The sequence below is a fragment of the Drosophila grimshawi genome, unplaced genomic scaffold, assembly GCF_018153295.1.
Source record: "Drosophila grimshawi isolate 15287-2541.00 unplaced genomic scaffold, ASM1815329v1 contig_1377, whole genome shotgun sequence".
NCBI classification, from domain to species: domain Eukaryota; kingdom Metazoa; phylum Arthropoda; class Insecta; order Diptera; family Drosophilidae; genus Drosophila; species Drosophila grimshawi.
The window spans coordinates 24,044,253-24,062,631 of record NW_025062900.1 but is presented as its reverse complement, the minus strand read 5'-3'; the positions used below and the strand labels follow the sequence as shown (position 1 = coordinate 24,062,631).

The 18,379-nt window shown below is 36.3% G+C and overlaps 2 protein-coding genes and 1 long non-coding RNA gene across 5 annotated transcripts; 1 reads left to right on the top strand and 2 right to left on the bottom strand.

Annotated features, from left to right (window-relative positions):
* The first annotated feature begins 313 nt into the window (after nt 1-313).
* Nucleotides 314-4,579, top strand: LOC116805681. Of its 3 annotated transcripts, XR_004365335.2 has the most exons (6): nt 314-328; nt 438-537; nt 1,159-1,292; nt 2,688-2,993; nt 3,980-4,065; nt 4,127-4,477. It is a non-coding gene; the product is annotated as an uncharacterized LOC116805681 (long non-coding RNA). The 3 variants fall into 3 exon arrangements; XR_004365334.1 differs by lacking the exon at nt 314-328 and having other exon boundaries at nt 330-537; nt 4,127-4,579; XR_004365336.2 differs by lacking the exons at nt 314-328; nt 438-537; nt 1,159-1,292 and adding an exon at nt 2,424-2,493 and having other exon boundaries at nt 4,127-4,573.
* Nucleotides 4,580-5,460: 881 nt separating this feature from the next.
* On the bottom strand, nt 5,461-9,859 carry LOC6566583 (inactive hydroxysteroid dehydrogenase-like protein 1). Its single transcript, XM_001993336.3, has 5 exons — nt 9,355-9,859; nt 7,702-7,824; nt 7,532-7,642; nt 6,181-6,629; nt 5,461-5,665 (listed from the first exon to the last, which is right to left on the bottom strand). The coding sequence occupies exons 1-5, from the start codon at nt 9,572-9,574 to the stop codon at nt 5,561-5,563; spliced, it is 1,008 nt and encodes a 335-aa protein (XP_001993372.1). The 5' UTR covers nt 9,575-9,859; the 3' UTR covers nt 5,461-5,560.
* Nucleotides 9,860-11,176: 1,317 nt separating this feature from the next.
* Nucleotides 11,177-12,492, bottom strand: LOC6566582 (inactive hydroxysteroid dehydrogenase-like protein 1). Its single transcript, XM_001993335.2, has 3 exons — nt 12,081-12,492; nt 11,898-12,008; nt 11,177-11,732 (listed from the first exon to the last, which is right to left on the bottom strand). The coding sequence occupies exons 1-3, from the start codon at nt 12,364-12,366 to the stop codon at nt 11,194-11,196; spliced, it is 936 nt and encodes a 311-aa protein (XP_001993371.1). The 5' UTR covers nt 12,367-12,492; the 3' UTR covers nt 11,177-11,193.
* Between the last annotated feature and the right edge of the window lie 5,887 nt (nt 12,493-18,379).

Below are 18,379 nucleotides of genomic sequence, written 5' to 3'. Positions count from 1 at the left end.
ATGTTTACATAATATAGTATAGAAATTATTTTTAATGGAAGGCATTGTTATTGTGCTTTTATTTTACTAGCGGCTGCGGCTGCTCGCAAACTGTCAAACTGCTGGCATAAATTTATTTTATTTATTTTCGATGTGATTTTCTAAACTTTTAAGCATGTTCCAAGCAATTTTTACTATTCGCATCTCATTTCAACCCATGTGTTCTTTGGAGACCAGAATTATAGTCCCCAATACATATATGCATATATTTTCCAACTTGTCAGTTGACAGCACAACGTTTTCTCTTGAGTGTCGCTGTCTACGGAAAATATCTACAATCTGTCTCTTTGTATGTGTGTGTGTGTGTGTATATATTTGGTCTTTCTAATAGATACTTTCGCACTAATGTTTGGCGTTTCAAAGAATTTATTTTTGCTATATTTTGCCCAACCCAACAGCCAAGTGCGTGAATCGATTTTAGTTGGGCCAAAGCCTCGCTGCAGTTAATAGCACAGTCCGCAAAAAAAATTCAAAAGTGAAAAAAGAAACTATAACCAGGTAAAAATCGAATTTATTTGAGAATTTAACCAATGTGAAGTGATATTTTTGCAGAATCTCAATCGAACTTAAGTGTGCCGTGTTCATAAATATATCGAAAAATATTTGGAACAGGTCCAATCCATAAAGCTGGAATTATTTTGCCACTAATTCTTTCTATATGTACTTTTCAATGACTACATATAGCCACACATTAAGATTGCTCTATCATCAGCAAAAACAAAAAACAAAAAACAAATAAAAAATAAAGGAAAAAACAACAACCAATGCAAAACATCAAACAACTATATGCGTATAGTATACTCGTCTATATGGAGTCTGTCGCTCAGTTTAAGACTTTTGATACGAATGATATTTTCATATAACTTTTAATAATTTTCTGGTGTGTGTGGTTTTTAAAAAAAACATGTTGTATAATTTGAAAACAAAATGATATGTGCTTTTGAAATTTATGGGCTCATTTTTAGTGTTAATATACAAAAAAAAATCTCACGCGCCAGCTGAAAATTTTATTAGAAATATTTTTATTATCTGACCTTTGTTTGAGTAGATACAAAAATTGGAATCAAATACATATAATACCTTAATAATTTATTAATTGCTTTGTATTTATATTTTTAGAACTTAATCGAAAATGAGTGAGGCAACGAATTTGTTTACCACCTTCGGCATTTTGGCCATATTGCTGTTCTTCCTGTGGATCATCTATGCAGTATTGTAAATCAACATCAAATGGGTAGAGGCATAGAGTTAAGGTAAGCTTTACATTTAATTAATAGACTCAAGCTACTAAATTTAAATGTAAAAGTTAATGTCAAAAAATTGTTGCTAATGGAAAGAAAAGAAATTTTCAAAGTCTCGAGTATAAATCAGATATATATTATTAAGCAATATAATACAAGGAACTTAAGATCTGGAAGAGCTCTAGCTTTTATGCTAATACTAACCTATGATCTTGGGAATTAGAAGATATCCAACTTTGATTATTACAACTGTATAATAAAAAGAAATTGGAGTCAAGTTTCTAAAATCGCCTAATTGAAAATAGTTTTTAATCATGTGTTTATCATGCTTGTCGTTACAATCTAATTGCGTGCATCCACGTGTGAGGTGCAGAGACAGTGCTACGTGACTCGAGTAAAATGATTCGAATATATTCAAAATTCAGCACACAAACATATGGCACAGGCAATTTGAAATGTATTTAGCGGCAAACGAAAATAAATAAGAATAACGATTTTGAATACAGCTGGCTGGAGAACGACACCGTCCCCATCCTTCTCTTTTATCTGTCTTTAGTAAACCAACGAACCTCTATTAAAACAAACAAATAAACAAATAAATGAATTTTTGAAAATATATTTCAATATCTGCACATGGCATATGGCAATTTGCCACTGGCAAGAATGAATAATGGCCAAGTTAAAAAGAAACAAAAAAACCAATTCGTAACAGGTACGAAAACAAGAGAGAGAAATTGTTATGGAGAAGTTGCTAAGGAAAGCTATCAAAAGTTTTTACCTATGACGCGCTTGCGTCGCCCACACATATTCATGGAATCTAAACATTCTTAAAAAATATGGCGTATACCTACATACATATGTATGTATATGTCTGCTGGCAATATAAGTATATATAGACACGATCTGGGCTACGCCAAAAAAAAAAAAAAAAATGCGCAACAACTGGACACCCATACCAGCAGAAAACTATATTTCTCTAGATGTACACATACATATACATGTATACATATGTGTACAAATAAAAATATGGGTATGGCATATATATACACACATATAGAACCATAATTCCAATGAGCTGGCTGCTGTCTGATTTTGATTCGTGATAAAAATTGTAGGCCAGTTTGTGGAGAAGAATTTTTTGGTGCGTTTCTCAGTTATTCGGTGCCATTTGCTTCGAACGGTTTGGCGATTCCTCAAAACTCAGCTCCCTAGTGTGTGTACCCAAGTAGATAGTTGCATTTAGTGTATAACTCAGTTATTGACAGATCAATTAAAATTGGTCATACTTAAGATTGATTACCATAGTGCTAGTACATGTGAAACACTCAGCTCTATGGCAAACTGAAGTGTGGCACTTGCATATTTTACTTTTCTGATATTTACAAGTATTTTTCTATATAATCACAGCACGCGACAACAACAACAACAACAACTCATACAAAATGAATGAAGCCAAAAGTTTGTTTACCACCTTCTTAATCCTGGCATTTTTGCTGTTCTTGCTCTATGCCTTCTACGAAGCCGCTTTCTAAATTATGATTTGAATAGTTCAAGGATATACTTACATGTTGAATTTTAATTCCATCAACAATTTCTTAAAAATATGTTTGTTAAAACAACAATCAAAAACATTTACTTATGACTAGGATTTGTAGAACGTTACGCGTTTAAGCCGCTAGCATTTAATGGATTTCTATTAGTACCCTAAGTCAGGTAAGTCAACCTCATTATATCAAAAGAATATTCTAATCAAAATTATATATAAATTATTGCCACTCGCCGCATATCTAAAGTTTGTTGTTTTTTTTTTTCAAATGCTTAAGCAGACATTCGGCACTTGATGAGCATTTCGATGACATTAATTAATAAAATTAGCAAGCGAAAATCTTTGAAAAATATCATGATATAGAATAAATATATATATACGAGTATATAGCCCACAACCAGCTCATCGCCTATCTTTGCTGGTTTTTGTTTTTTTTTGTTTTTTTTTGGGCAGCGCTGCCAACACTTTCGACATTAGAAAATCATTTTCCCAAAAAAGTTTTTCACTTTTTAACGACGACATTTCGACATGGCTCACTAAATATCCATCTCCCCCTACGATGTGAGCAGCATGTATAAAATCGCTTTTGAAACATTTTTGCAGCGTGTGAAATTTGTCAAATGAATTTCGTGTGATATTTTAAGCGTTTATAATTTGCATAGTTGTTGTTTATTATTATTATTTTCTTTTTTGAATTAGGTTCTTATTATCGCTGAATACATTAAAAAACGAAATTAATGATCGGGTTTGATGTATTTTTTTCGTATACTGTGAATCTAGAAAAATAGCTAAAACTGAATTTAAATTAAATCATAATGTTAGTCTACAAATGTTTATATAGTTGGTCGAAAACCTTTATTTATATTTCAAGAAATAAATACATTTGTGCTATAAATAACAGGAAACACTGTGGATGTGTTTTCCCACTTGAAAATTAAAGAATGGAAAAACAAACATCTGCGCAAATAACCGAAAATGAATATTTATATCAGCTGCAAAATTGCTTCAAGTAGCGCAACCATTTAGGCATCTTGAAATAAACATGCTGACCAATAATTTAATTAAATTTTACTTAACCAGCAGGCTTTTATATATAGAAAGCCATAGTGCATTAATTTTATGCAAATACCTAATCGATTTCTATTTCCTGTAGATGACGCCAACGCCGCAGGCAGTAAAGAGCTGCCCGGTTCGGGGGATCGACATCAATGGCCTGCAACGGAGCGAGTGTGTGTAGCGGTAAGTTGAATCAATTTCTATATCTGATATATTTATAAAATATTTCTTCTTATTTCTGCAGTGCCGCGTTTGATTGAGACAACGCTTCGGTCAATTTGGGTTGCAACCACATCTCTCTCTTATTTTAAAATGGCCTAAAGGCATTGGCGTCATTTGCTCTAATCATAAATATTAACTGGCAATTTTTGTTTCGCAATGGAATTTATTCAATTTATAATTTCTAGACCATAATGTACAGTATAAGTGTGTATAGCAAACAACAGCAACAACAACAACAACAACATCAACAACCGCATAACGCACACATAGGAAAATTGTTTATTTCATTGTTTAACACTTTGCACACAAATTATGTAAGATCTTTATTTAATTCTATATGCATTTTTTTCGTAAATAACAACAAGACCAACAGCTAAACAAGCAACAAAAAACACACAAAAAAAATAAATAATAAAAATGCATTAACCATAACAACAAACAAGCAGGAATAAAACAACAAAAAAGCAAACAGTAAATTGTGTTTTACTTTTCTAAAATCTCTGATATACTTTACTTGGGATATACACAGAGAGTTTTAGGTTGAGTTTAATAATCAATCTAATGAATTGCAAAAATAAATATGAATAGAAATTTTAGACTTTCTTTATCAAGCTGAAATCCGCCGTAGTTTGGTTTTACATTACATTTTTCTCGAGCGTTCTTCATGTAGTGCAAATTATAAATTTAAGCATTTTCTTTTATATTTAGGGGTAGAACATATTTTTCCCTTCAATCTGCCTCGAAAATTATGATTAATGTACTTTGAATAAATCACCTTGAACAGCTTTTGAGATGCACAATCGGTTTGTGCTAAGGTTGTCATTAGCGAAACAAGCCCCATCAATAAGCTGTATGTACTTCAAGCCAGCTATAACTGCAAGTAAGATGGGCCTATTAGAGCACAGCCATAATGCCGTGGGTCCAAAACATGCTTTGTATTGTCAACATTTGGGCAGTTCGCCTCTTGGCCAGTGGTTACAATAGCAAGACCCTCACAGATTGTGCTTGAGGTTCATTTGCATGCACATGCATGCAATACGAATTTAACTTTTTTGCTTCCAAAAAAAGACTGAATGTCCAAAGTATGCCAGTGCAATGAAGCGAAGCTTGAGTTGCGTTTTCGTTATGTTTTTATTTTTTTTTTGGGTGACTGGCAGCTCTTCCGCCTGTTGGTCAGCAGAATCCCGAGAGCTGGCCAACCGGTTTCACAGCTTTTAATAACGTCAGCAGACACCCGCTACCTCATCCCTCTTCCTCTGACTATACAAATTGTAACTGCAAAAGGAGTTAAGCAATCAGCTGGTATAAAGATTCGTAAATTGATTTTGTGCATTCAGTTTTTCTGTGTGGAAAATATTTACAGTTTCTTTTTTTTTTAATAAGATAAAAACTATGCGCCAATATTTACAAAAGTCTTAAGATAAATAAGTAAATAAATGCGGTACAATTTTAATGACTAAGTCCCCATCTTTTGGCTTAGACCTTCGAGACGAAGACGCCGAGTCAACTGGTGTCCAATAAGCATCCGCAAATGCAGCGGGGCCATCTTCATGAAAAAGTACTGCAAATGTTGAAAAATTAAATTTTAATAAGATTTTCTGAAATTATTGCTTTTTAAAATATGTAATTACTATAATAATGACCCATTTGCAGTTACGACAACTAAAATGCAATTTAAATACTAACTATTGTCTATATGTGCCTAATAAATGTTGGTAGTTAAATAATGTGCTCCCAAATAGCCATTTAAGTGTTTAGCTAAATATTTTTTTTCCGTGTATAAAAGTATATATAAATAACGCATTTGATTTCAAAAATCGGTTTTAGTTATGGTTTTGGATAGTTTTGGCCCAACTCTACATTCAAATTCTTAGTGTTGTTCTTTCGCATGAATCATGTTTGGAGATTTAAAGTATTAATAAATGATCAAAAAATGCATGGGTTTTGAAAATATATTCAATTTTGGGAAATTTATGGCAGTGTAGTATTTGTAACTGTGCGTGCACCCGATTTTAAGATACGATTTTTTGCAATCCTATTTGCAGGGTATGTAGAAAGAATACATTTCGGACTCACCTGAAGTCCGTGCGTCCAGAAACCCGTCGTCATGTTCGTCTTGCCCAGCGTGAAGACCGCCGAGCGAGCAAAGCTGTGTGCATTGGGTATGAGAAATCCACCGCGCATAACCGAGTTTGAATACTCATTCATTTTGGTAATTACAAACATGGGCATGACCAGTTGCACGGTCACATTAAACTCGGCCAGCTCCTGTTCCAGAGCCTGTGTGAAATACGTGACGTATTTCTTGGAGGCCGAGTAAACGGCCATGTTCGGCATAGGCTGCAGCTCCGATCCAGAGCCAATGTTAACAATCGCACCCCTCCGGGCCGATTTCATTTGAGGCACTATCTTGCGAGTCAACATTGTGACAGCGCCAATGTTGATGGTCAAAATATCCCAGATGATATCTTCCGGCACCAATTCCAGAGTCTCCGGATAATCATACATTCGACCCACATTGTTGACTGCAATGAAGAGCGAAAATCTCCCAGTTAAGGCCATAGATGCTAATCGGTTTAAGCCTTGCTCTGGCAAGGTTGCGTGAAAAACGACCACACATAAAAAAAAAATAACAAATCCAAAACGCAACTGACAAAAATGTAAATTGCTGAAGCGCGTCAAAGCGTTTATGAGTTTGGCAAATGAAACTCCAAAAGTTCGACACAGAAATTATTTATATGCATGTACTTGAAAATGTTTATAATATCTGCCTCAGAGTCCGTTGAATGGCCCTACAGTAAAGATTCATTATAATTGCACGCAATTACGAGTACCTCAACTCAGTTTTTCAATGACATTGGCAACAACAAATAGGCAAAGCCAACAGATTTAATTGTTGTTGTCAGTGACATATAGCGGCCACTGCGAGTTGACAATGAGTTGGCTAATATACAGCTGCAGATGGGAGGGAAGAGACTCTGACAAGTTGTTGATGTGCTAGTGACGCCCACAAGATATTTAAAAAGTGTGTTACTTATTTATACATATGTATAGCACTTATGTACATAATACTAAAATATATATTTAGTATTTCCTACATAGGGTCTTCGTCTCATGATTCACTAATTTTCAATATAATATTATATTATTATCTTCTTCCAGTCAAATTATGCTTTAAATATTTAGTACTCAGAGATGTTAAAGAAGAGTTTTTAATCTTATCAAATTGATAGCAGGAGTTCGAAAGCTATAATGGAATTTAATTGTATTTAAACCGCAACAAATTGAGAATAAAGAAATGGAAATTAACTCATCGAATTCATGTTCTGAGTGTTTTATTTTAATTTATTTTCTCTTGAATCTGAGTGCGGCCAGCACTTTATTTTTGTCCGTATTTATTGATATATGAAAATATTAATTCACTTACCAAGTATACCCACTTCAATGCCCGCCAGTTCCTTTTCGATTTGCTCATATGCCTCGCGTCCCTTGGCAAAATCTACGGCTATCCATTTTGTCTTCACCTTGTGCTCACTCTCTGTGAAAGTTGATGGACAAGTTAGACCTGTAGATGCATCTGTAAATCTGTTTACATACCAATCTCATTGGTTACCGTAATGAGCTTCTCCTTGGTGCGCGAGATCAGCACCAAATTGAGACCTTGACGTGCCAATTCTCTGGCGTATTCCTTCCCAATACCATCAGTTGCGCCAGTTATCACTGAAAAAAGTGAAAGAGCATTTTAAGTTTAACTGAGTATAAGCGACAAACTAGTTATGATGTACTTATCAAGCCAGAGACTTTCAATTTTTCGTTTTGAGCTGTTTCAGTTAACATTAATAATTATCACACCTTTGTTAATTATTGGTTAAGTCAACTTATTTAGTTGGCATTTGGTAGTTGCTACTGCCAGGCCCAAAACAAATACCAAATCACAATACCAAAAAATGGTAAAAAAAAAGGAGAAAACAAGAAACTTGGTTTATTTTTCTTGTTCATGTTGCGGCCGTTGGTGCTGTGCTGTGCTGTGCTGTTGCAATGAGTCAATGCAACAGTTGCCACTGCGGCTGCGCAACTGGCCAACAGGCGGCAATTGCTGGCACCGTTCAAAAACGTTACTTGCCGTTGTTGCTGTTGACTTTGGCCACACTGTTTCCCAATATTTGTGCAGCGTAAACATTGGCAGCAAATGGCAACTGCGTCAAATTACAAGTGTTTCCCAACTACGGGAAATGTACATCGATTTTTTTAAGTATGCATCAGTATTTGCAAATAATTTATTCGCAAATAAATTGTCAATTGACAAACATTGTTACTGTGCGCAAGGTCAAAAATGCTTGAAAATAATAAATAAAATAAACAATATAAAGCGACAGAAAAAATGTGAAGACATTAACTGTAAAGTTAATTTTTTTATATTATTTTATATTTTGTTTTGTTTTGTTTTCTATTCATAAGCATGCGAAAAGTTTAACTTGGCCAATCCGGTTTTGGTATTGCTTTCGGTTTCGTTAGACGAGTTGAATGACTTGGTTTGCCCCATTAATGAGGCGCAAACAAACTGAGAACTCGAGTACTGGGGCAGCTGATCGATAAGACGGTATCATAAAAAATGCACTACTTTGGCTAATCAATTAATAATTTATAATAAACGCGATTAGTATGCTTTGATAAGTATTTGTGGTTTCATGCTGACATGGCTTGTGATAGTTTATTTACTACAGGAATATAGAAAATAATTTAGTTAATCACTTGCATAGATTGTCACGATATTTTTCTATTGAAATATATGAAAATTGGTGGCTGGCATGAACAAACGCCTTCAGTATGCAATTTACATATGCTTAGAAGTTAATATTTCCTCCATAAATGATTAGATCGCATCTTCGTGTAAAATTCTAAGTTACTAACTATATTTATGCAATTATTTAATACACAGTCTTCATTAGACACGGACCGTATACATTTATATTCTTGATGGGTATATTCATGAACTTAGATTTTAAATGCATTTTGACGTCCCTGATCAGCAAAGCAATATAAAAATCTTCTTTGCAAATTAAAACCAATAATTTTTATTTTCATTTCACAGGCTTAAAGGTTAAGTTAAAATAAAACAAAGAAAAGGTAATATTAGAAAAATAACCGTGTATAAAGCAAGGTTGTTGGTCTTTTTTTGAGTTGTTAATTATGTAAATATTTTATTGCGAATGCGAGCAGGTGTCAATTAATAGTAGAGAAAAAACTTACCTGCCCATTTGCCAAACTTATCCAATAAACTTTGCGGCAACTGCGGCTGAAAGTACGGCTCCAGCAACGCCTTTATAATGCTTATCAAAGATCTAAAGTTGTCGTAGAGATAGGCACCAATTGCCACAGCGCCAACCAAGTAAATGGCCAACGAAACAAGCTGCCAAATGAACGCCATGCGTAGCAGTGTATAAATGCTCAATTCCCCAGCCGGCTGCATAATGAAAATGACCTCTTTATATTATATATTCCACAGAAGTGCATGTACAGCTTCAAATGAACGAGTAACGAGTGATAAGCAACAGTTGATAAGTGCCAATGGAATTAAGCATGCTAAGCATATGCAGTATACAAAGTAAACGCTTCACTTCAGCACTGTTTTCTATTTGAATTTCAATGAATTTGTATGAATTGCCAATTGAATTTAGTAACAACAACAACAACAACAACCGATGTTTCACTTCTTAGGCTGTCGGCACAAGCGGCGGCTTTGAGCGTCAATCACGCACTAAAACCCGAAACCGAAACTGAAACTGAAGTCGAGTTACAGGCTCGCAGGCCAGAGCTTACGACCACATTAAATTGCTCCGCGCTTATAAATTTTTTTGTCGAGTTTTACAAGCTGCAATTGTCTTCGAAGTCATGAACATGAACAACACTGCAGATACATAGAAAAAATGCCGCTCTTTTTTTTAGCTTCATTACTTCATAAACATTAGATTTATGTTTGGTTATGTTTTGCTTTTGGTGTGAAGATTACAAAATCTGCCGCCTGGCATCACAAATTATTAGATATTTAATCACCGCTGGCCGCCAGATATTTCCGTCACTCTCCTCGGCCCTTTCGAAGCGAGTGAAATGAGTTGTTGTTTGAAGATAATGACTGTCAAGTGCATAATTAGTCTACTCTTACTGGGACTTAATATTTGACACTGCGACTGGGACTCAAAACAATAAGGTGAAAGATGCAAAAATATTTAACAACACGCAACGATCTGAACTTGGCCACTTTGTTTATGATATCAAATTGACAATTTATTTTAAAGTACTCTGACATGTTAAACATTATCACTGAGTAATTATTACAATTGTTAAGTGAGCATGTTCCTCGTAGCATTGACATTACAGCATTTTTAAAGGGACTTTATACGTTTATTTTATTTCTCGGAGTATTTGCCTCAATTTAAAATTGAAAAATATTGTAGTCTAGTCAGCATGTTACAAGCTGTTAAGTATTGTAGATTAGTCAGCATGTTACAAGCTCTTAATTATTGTAGAAATTTAATTATTTATTTTAGTTGTTAATTAACAAAAATGTTCTTTTAATTCGTATTAAACTGTAATTGGTGATGGACCCTTGAAAATAGTGTGAACCATTCCAGTAATTAGTAAACTTCTCAGTGTGATTTTTCATTTAGAACCAACAAGCAATGCATATGTTTGAACTTTGCGTGTGTATGCGTTGAATACAAAATACAATGACTCTTCAAACCGATAGCAGACAGACCCGATAAGGAAATATATTTGACGGAGAATGGCGAGAACTGTTTGGATGACATGCTAAAACTTAACGCTTCTGGTTTTTTTTATTGCAAAGAACAATTCACTACATTATAGCATACCTGTAAATTGCAGCAAACGTGTCAGTTCACGTTAAGTGACTAAAAGGAACTAGCATAATATTTGTGTGCATTCTAAAATATTATTGATTTTGACAAGAAGTGTTCGAAAGTTGTGGAAAAGCACAATCCCCACTGGTCAAGACACCAACCGAGTAACTAAAATGTTTAGCAAAGACACAACCCAATCAAAAAGCACCAGCTTAAAAGTATGCAATGTTTATAATTTTTTCTTGTCCGAAATTCGTGTAAAGAATAATTGCACTATATTTAGACGTAATCGCCAAGGAAAAATACTTATACCAGCATTTTGTAAATGATGCCAGCTATATCCCGGAGTTTCATCCGCACCATCCCTCAGCTGTGCAACGGCGCTGCGGGCATAAGCCTTTGCTGTGGGTATAAAGAGTCCCCCCCGCATAATGATCTTGGAATAGTTGTTAATCTTGGTCACAACAAAATTGGGCGACAGCAGCTGCACATGGATGCCAAACGGAGCCGCCTCCCACTGCAGTGCCAGTGTGAAACTGCGCGTGTAAGCCTTCGATGCGGCATACAGCGACGCATATGGCACAGGTTGAAGTTCCGTTCCGGAGCTAACGTTCACAATGGCACCCTTGACCTTGGACGCACGCAGCCGTTGGAAGAAGTAGCGCGAGAGCTGCGAAACGGCCATCACATTTGTGTCGAGCAGCTGCTGCGCTTGCTCCTTGCTGACTTTGTTCAGGCCTACCGGCAAGCCCATGCCCACATTGTTGACTAGAAGAAGCGTTAAGTTATAATGGGTGTATGGGTATGCTTGATTGTTAACTCGGAAGAAAAATATGTCCCAGAATTTTTAAAATCGCATTACTTTCTATATTATTCCAAGAGCGAATAATAAAAATCTGAGGTACTTTTTTCCGGACCGTGTCAAGTACTTACCTAGTATAGCAATTGGTAGATCGGCCAGTTCGCGCTCAATATGATCATAAACTTGAGCACCTTGTGTGAAATCCGCAATCACAATTTTTGTCTCCACTGTGCACTCTGAAGCTATAGGAAATATATATATAGGTGATAAGTTTTTAGACATGCAATTGTTAACTGCATAATAAATGAACTCACCGATTTCTTCAGCAACTGCCTTGAGTTTCTCCTCATTCCTGGCTATCAGCACCACATTGATACCCTGCCGGGCCAGCTCCTTGGCGTACTCCTTGCCAATACCATCGCTGCTGCCAGTTATTGCTGCCCAGGACCCATATCGCTCCTTCAAACTTAACCTTTGCTTGGGATCGTTGACCAAACGTAACTTGAGCAATCGGATAGGTGTTCTCAAGTGCTCATATAGAAAACAAATGAATGAGTATAAACCTAAATATGTTAAAAATGTTGATAAGGCGGTCAACATTATATTTATAAGTATTCCGATTTGATAAGAATGTTCCACTTGGTTCGACGATCGAAAACGGACTGTAAGAAAACTTTGCTCGTGCCGCTATATGTCATCGATTTCAAAAGGTGTCTACATGGAATATCAATGAGTGTTAAAAAAGCGAAAACAAACTTGTGCGACCTATTCTCCGACGAATATGGGAGATACGAGCAGCTTTATATGTATTTGTGCGTTTCCATTTCCACAACTAAGGGCTGCCGCAAATGAATAATATTATTGGTATTTCTGATTGTCTGGCAACCCACCTGCTTTGTTTTTAAATAGTTAAATTACAAAATGTTTACAAGACAAATGATGGGTGCATTGTGCTATTTTATTAGAATTTCTAGTTGCGTACCTATTTATAGCCACAGTGTCTCCCTGCTTATTTCAGACAGTGTCTAGCAAAAATTGTAATTGCCTGCCATAAACTAATAATACATTATTTTTCAAAAATTCCAAAGGCCGATAGCAGGTATATAATTTAACCACCAAAATGAATATATGATCCCAATAAATTGGAGTTTCCCCACCTGCTAGGGTTATGTAAAAAAGTACCTTAATTTATGGTCACAGTTTATTTCCAACAGTGGCATTATGGGTGCCATAAAACCCGGATTTTTTACGTCAGGTTGATTATTTTCGGTATAAATAGACCAATCCTTCGTAGTCAGTTTAGTTATATCCTGCATCTCGGGTGCAACCAGCCAACAAGGACTATGGGCAAACGGACTACGATTGCACAACGGAATCTCATCCTGGAACACTTAAAGATCAGATATTCACATCGCCAAATAGCTGAAATGGTTAATTTAAGCAGATCAACTGTATACAGCATCATTCGTCGCTTCGTCGACGAAAATTGGATAGGACAAAGGCAGAATGGCACCAAACAAAATTTTCACCGAACAGGAAGAGCGGAGGATCATCAGGATAAACAGGGAAAACCCCAAGCTGTCGGCTCCAAAACTGACTCAACAGATGCAGGATGAAATGGGGAAAAAGTGCAGTGTGGAAACTGTGCGCCAGCTTCTACGCAACCATGACTTCAATGCCCGAGTACCACGGAAGAAGCCCTTTATAAGTGAAAAAAATAAATGGACTAGGATGACGTTCGCCAAAACCAACTTGGACAAGGATTTGGAGTTCTGGAACAAATTCATATTTGAAGATGAGCCCAAATTCAACATTTTTGGCTCAGACGGACAAAATTATGCGTGGCGACAGTCCAATACTGAGCTGAATCCCAAAATCCTAGAGGCAACAGTTAAGCACGCCGGAGGAAGTGTTATGGTATGGGCAGCCGGCGTCGGAAATTTGGTGTTCATTGAAACAACAATGGACAAGTATTTGTACCTCAATATATTAAAGGAAAATTTACTCCAAAGTGTCGAGAAGCTAGGAATCCGACGTACTTTCCGGTTCTACCACGACAACGACCAGGACAACAACCAAGCATAAGTCCGGATTAGTACAGTCCTGGCTTATCTGTAACTGCCCTCACATGATAATTCAACCGGCCCAGTCTCCAGATTTAAATGTTATTTAAAATTTGTGGGCTCTGCTGGAATGAGTGGAGCAAAATCAGTCCAGAAACTACCCGGAAGCTGATATCTTCCATGAATAATAGGTTAAGGGGAGTTATTAAGGCTAAAGGATATCATACTGAGTATTAATATCCTCATGTATTTTGAATAAGTTTTCAGTTTTTGACTAATTTTAATTAATTATTTAATATTTTAATAAAAGCTGAAGTTTATTTTTCAAACGTGATATAGCATGAAACAAATTGGCATTTAAACATTTTGCGTTTGTTTCTTTGTTTAAACTTTATAGCACTTTAAAATTGTTGCTAGACACTGTCTGAAATAAGCTGGGAGACACTGTATGTAGGGCATATAAATTAAACGGACCTTGGGTTCACCTAATCACTCTTTGCTTGCTCACTTTTATGGAGTATAGAGGCAACACGAAAGTAGAAGCAGAATAGATTAAAATGTATTTATGACTTACAACTGATTATTATTATGCGAAGGATCTGAGATATTAACATATTGTGACATTTCGGGTACAGAGCTGTTGCACAAAGACAACGTATAATAAAATGGTTAACTAGGTTCTTATAAATTTCTTTGTCAAATAACTAAAAAAAATGATTATGTATTCATATTTTGTGCTCTCACTTATCTATGCTCAAATAATAAGCTTAAATTTTAAGCAGAATCGAAGTACTTTTTATGAAATGACATCATGGCTTTTGGCTTTGGTTTTAGGTTGTGGCCTTAGCATTGTTCATTCGTCTTTGCCAGCCAAATGCACTTACACATATCACAATTACTGGCATGAGCGCATACTAAGCGCATACATTCATAAATTAGACAGCGCAAATGGTATTTTACAAAACGCTAAGTACACACACACACTGGCCTAAGAAAATAAGGAAACGGAAATGTGCGACGCGGCACTGTGAATTGAGCATGAAGTATTGGGAGGACAAGGATAAGACATGGGTTATACATATATCAATGAGTGTATGAGCAACGGTTACCGCATGGGCAGCCCTGTCGACAGACCCTGTCGATGGGCGAAAATCGCAAACTGGGGAATTTGAAAAATATGGGCTGACATTTTTCGTTGTCGCCGCAAAAACCGCATTTATTCAAGTGTCAAATAAATTCATAGTTTTTCCACACCCGCCCCCAGCTAGGGGGGCGTCGACAGTGGCGGCGTCGGCCAACTAATTAAGTCAAATGGTTTGCTGTGTGTGCCAAAAAGAAGCTCGAAAAAAAAACCGCTAATACCAAAAATCCATTCAATGCCACTGTCTGTGGGTATGCAATGGTCTTTGAAGCGGCGCCTAAAAGCATGCAAAATATTTGGCAACTTATGCTAATCACATTTAATTGCTTTTTAAGCGCACTTCGCTGGCAGTTTCAGCTAATTAATGTGACTCATACGCAACGTGGTACGATGCCAGTTAATAACCTTATTAAAGGCAACCGCTCAGTTGCTGCTCGACTGCAGCTTAAATAAACAGCGAAAGCAAAACTACTGCAGAGGAATGGCGCCAACCTTCATCTCACCAGTACACACACTCACACACATACACGGAAAGACATACATATGCCAAGATAAAAGCACTTGCCAAGGATCAGTTGCAAAGGCGGCATAGGAGGGGATAAGTGGAACTGGCGCAGTCATTGTCAAAAAAGTCAAACAATTTGAATTATGTTTTGCAATTTGTACATCCGTTTCTGCCGTTTCAAATCGCCCACACATAAAAAACACACACACACACACACACACACACTTCCCCATCAACACACACACTAACACACTTCATATCTCCCTCTGTCCTTATTCTTCCCTTATTTTTATATATGAAGGAAATTATTGTTTGCTTTGTTGGCAATGCCGCTGGCAGCCTTTATTATACGATATATATTCGCTATATGCATGAGCATTTCCATGCAATGTTCATTTTTATAACATTTTATTGTGGTTATTATTGCATTTGCTGACAAAAAGCGCAAAATGAACTCATTCGGATGTTTTGGCAAAACGTTTTCATCTCTATTTCTGCAACATTTTTTAAAGTAGTAATTGTGTCACTTATCCTAATAAGGATTTGTGATTTGTCTTTTTCTATCAATCTTTGGCACTAAAAGCACAGGTTTTCCTTTTTCACTTTCTTCTCCAATCACAAAAACCAAAGGTTCTTCTTGCTTTATTTTCTTTACTAGTTCTCTTAGAACATGATCGTTTTCTCCATTAAAATGTTGTTGAAATAACTGCGAATGAGTATTCGAGAACACATTGCTTATAAAATTACAGCCAAAAATAAGACACTTTTCCTCTTTTTGACTGCCTTGCTTTTTCCTTCTCTCGCTTCCCAAATGATGTGAATTAATTGCTTTGGCATTTCCAGCGTTCTAATCTCTGACATATCGTTAAAGCGCATTTGGCATTGTTGACTAGGTTGCTTAAGGATGTTTATGTCAGGCATGAATTTTAAGTAGTTCAAAGGAGGCTGACAACGTGCCGCATTACAACGAAAAAAAAAAAAAAAATAAAAGAGTTGTCAAGTGAATTCGTGATGCGACAGCAAACAAGTTAAAATACTTGCGTCATGAGTGTTTGACAAGCAGATACTCTGTATACGGTTTCTAAGTACTCGAAGTAATACATATTCACAACAACTTGTATATATACAATCTGAACTTATTTCTTATATCAATATTCTTTTTTAAGAAGTTCAAGATCCACAGCTGACACAGTCAGAGTCCTGAACATAAATCCTGGCGCGATTCAAAATTTACCGAAGCGTTAAAAAGAAAAAAACTTCACCTGGAAACAGTGAAAGATAATTTAAATTTAAAAAAGAGGTCAATATGCAATAAACAGCGAAGTTCAAAATATATATTCTGAGGCCTTATTTGCAGCGCCTGGCAAGTTAAATAATTTACTAAATATTTTCCTGGCTGCTGTTTATTATGATACTCCCTCTGCCTAGGTTACAGGGTATAACCGCTTTGAAAGCCAGCAAGTGGGCGGCTTATCCTGACGAGATTTCGCCCCTTAAATGGCGCATGAAAATTAGCAAGTTGTCTGTCTGCGGTTGCCATTATGCGGCACACTTTGAATGGCAGCTGCGAGTTGATTTTGCATACTTGTTCTATTTTTTGTGGCCTCTCTCTTTGATTGCTGGCTTGGCGATAACATTGGGTAAAGGCTTAAGCGTTTTATGGCAGAGTTAATTAGCAGTTTGTACGTTATCGCTGTCTATAAATGTCCAGCCCAAAAACTTTTTGACCATAAAACTGCAATCAGTGGTAAGTTATGTGGCCAGAAATCACCGAAACAGGCACACATGCCTGCATATGTTTGGCCAGAGTGACACCTGTTAGACCTGCAGGGCAGCAACACTGGAAAACTCATAAAAAATGACTAACAACGCGACAGGGCAGAAACAGCACAGCGATTAGACCAGCAGCCGTCGGAGCAGGAGCAGGCCGATGTGGCAAAAGAGTAGCATCCGAAACTCTTGTCCTCTGCATCGCAAGTGTCGTTTTGAAAAATTCAAATCTCGTTGCCAATAAAAGCCAATAAAACTCGTAAAATAACTCAAACACAAAAAGTGCTGCTGGTCCCCTCGGCTTAAGGGGGGGGGAGAGGGTCTGCAAAAGTGCTGCTCGTTCAAGTGTTTTTGTGTCGCAATGTTGCGGCTTGGTCATAACCCCATCGAGCACTGGTAATGGAGCTGTTGAAGAACGTTGACTCCTGATACGAATGTGTATCCAAAGTGCAGCTGGATGTATGTGTGTGTAGCTCTTAAGTTGTCATCTATTTAACTGCTGGCTACAATTTAGAACAATCTGTGTGCTCTCAGCTGCAGCAGTCGCAACTCCTTCAAGTTGTTGTATTTATAGCCAAGTCAGCGTTTGCATTCTGTAAATAGCATAGGTAATGCATATATATATGTGGAAATCTGGCGTCTACACCTGTTCAAAATATATCCCCAGAAAGTGTAGTACTGCCCGAACAGAAGACTTATTGGGTAAGACCACAGCGCTTGCTTTTGATGTGTGCACAAGAAGGAAAAAAAAGGGTACATGATATCATTTAGGAACAACTAGGAAGTATTTAATAAAAAATCGTTTTTCTTCAAGATGTCTTTTAGATGTCTTTGTTGAGAAGATATCACAAATTGAAGGTGATCCATAAGAAATGCTCACATTCTTAAAAATAAGAAAAGTTTTAAATAAGTCTTCTACATGCCAGTGCTAAAATGAAAACTAGTATACGAACTTACTCTGTAGACTTATAATAAATAATAATCAAAAGTCTTCAATACATTACAGTGAATATAAGCAAATAAATAATCAGTAATTTTTAGACGAAACAATTGTGAACAAGATTTACATAAATCAAGTGGTTTATGTGAGACTATTTACCATTTAGTTAGTTTGGTTAGTTAGCTCACAAATCA

Coding starts and splice junctions, on each gene's coding strand:
- LOC6566582 (XM_001993335.2), bottom strand. CDS start 12,366: ATGTTGACCGCCTTATCAACATTTTTAACATATTTAGGTTTATACTCA. Junction 12,009..12,080: donor GGCAGTTGCTGAAGAAATCG/GTGAGTTCATTT, acceptor TATTTCCTATAG/CTTCAGAGTGCACAGTGGAG. Junction 11,733..11,897: donor TCTACCAATTGCTATACTAG/GTAAGTACTTGA, acceptor CGCTTCTTCTAG/TCAACAATGTGGGCATGGGC.
- LOC6566583 (XM_001993336.3), bottom strand. CDS start 9,574: ATGCAGCCGGCTGGGGAATTGAGCATTTATACACTGCTACGCATGGCG. Junction 7,825..9,354: donor TAAGTTTGGCAAATGGGCAG/GTAAGTTTTTTC, acceptor CACTTTTTTCAG/TGATAACTGGCGCAACTGAT. Junction 7,643..7,701: donor TACGGTAACCAATGAGATTG/GTATGTAAACAG, acceptor CAACTTTCACAG/AGAGTGAGCACAAGGTGAAG.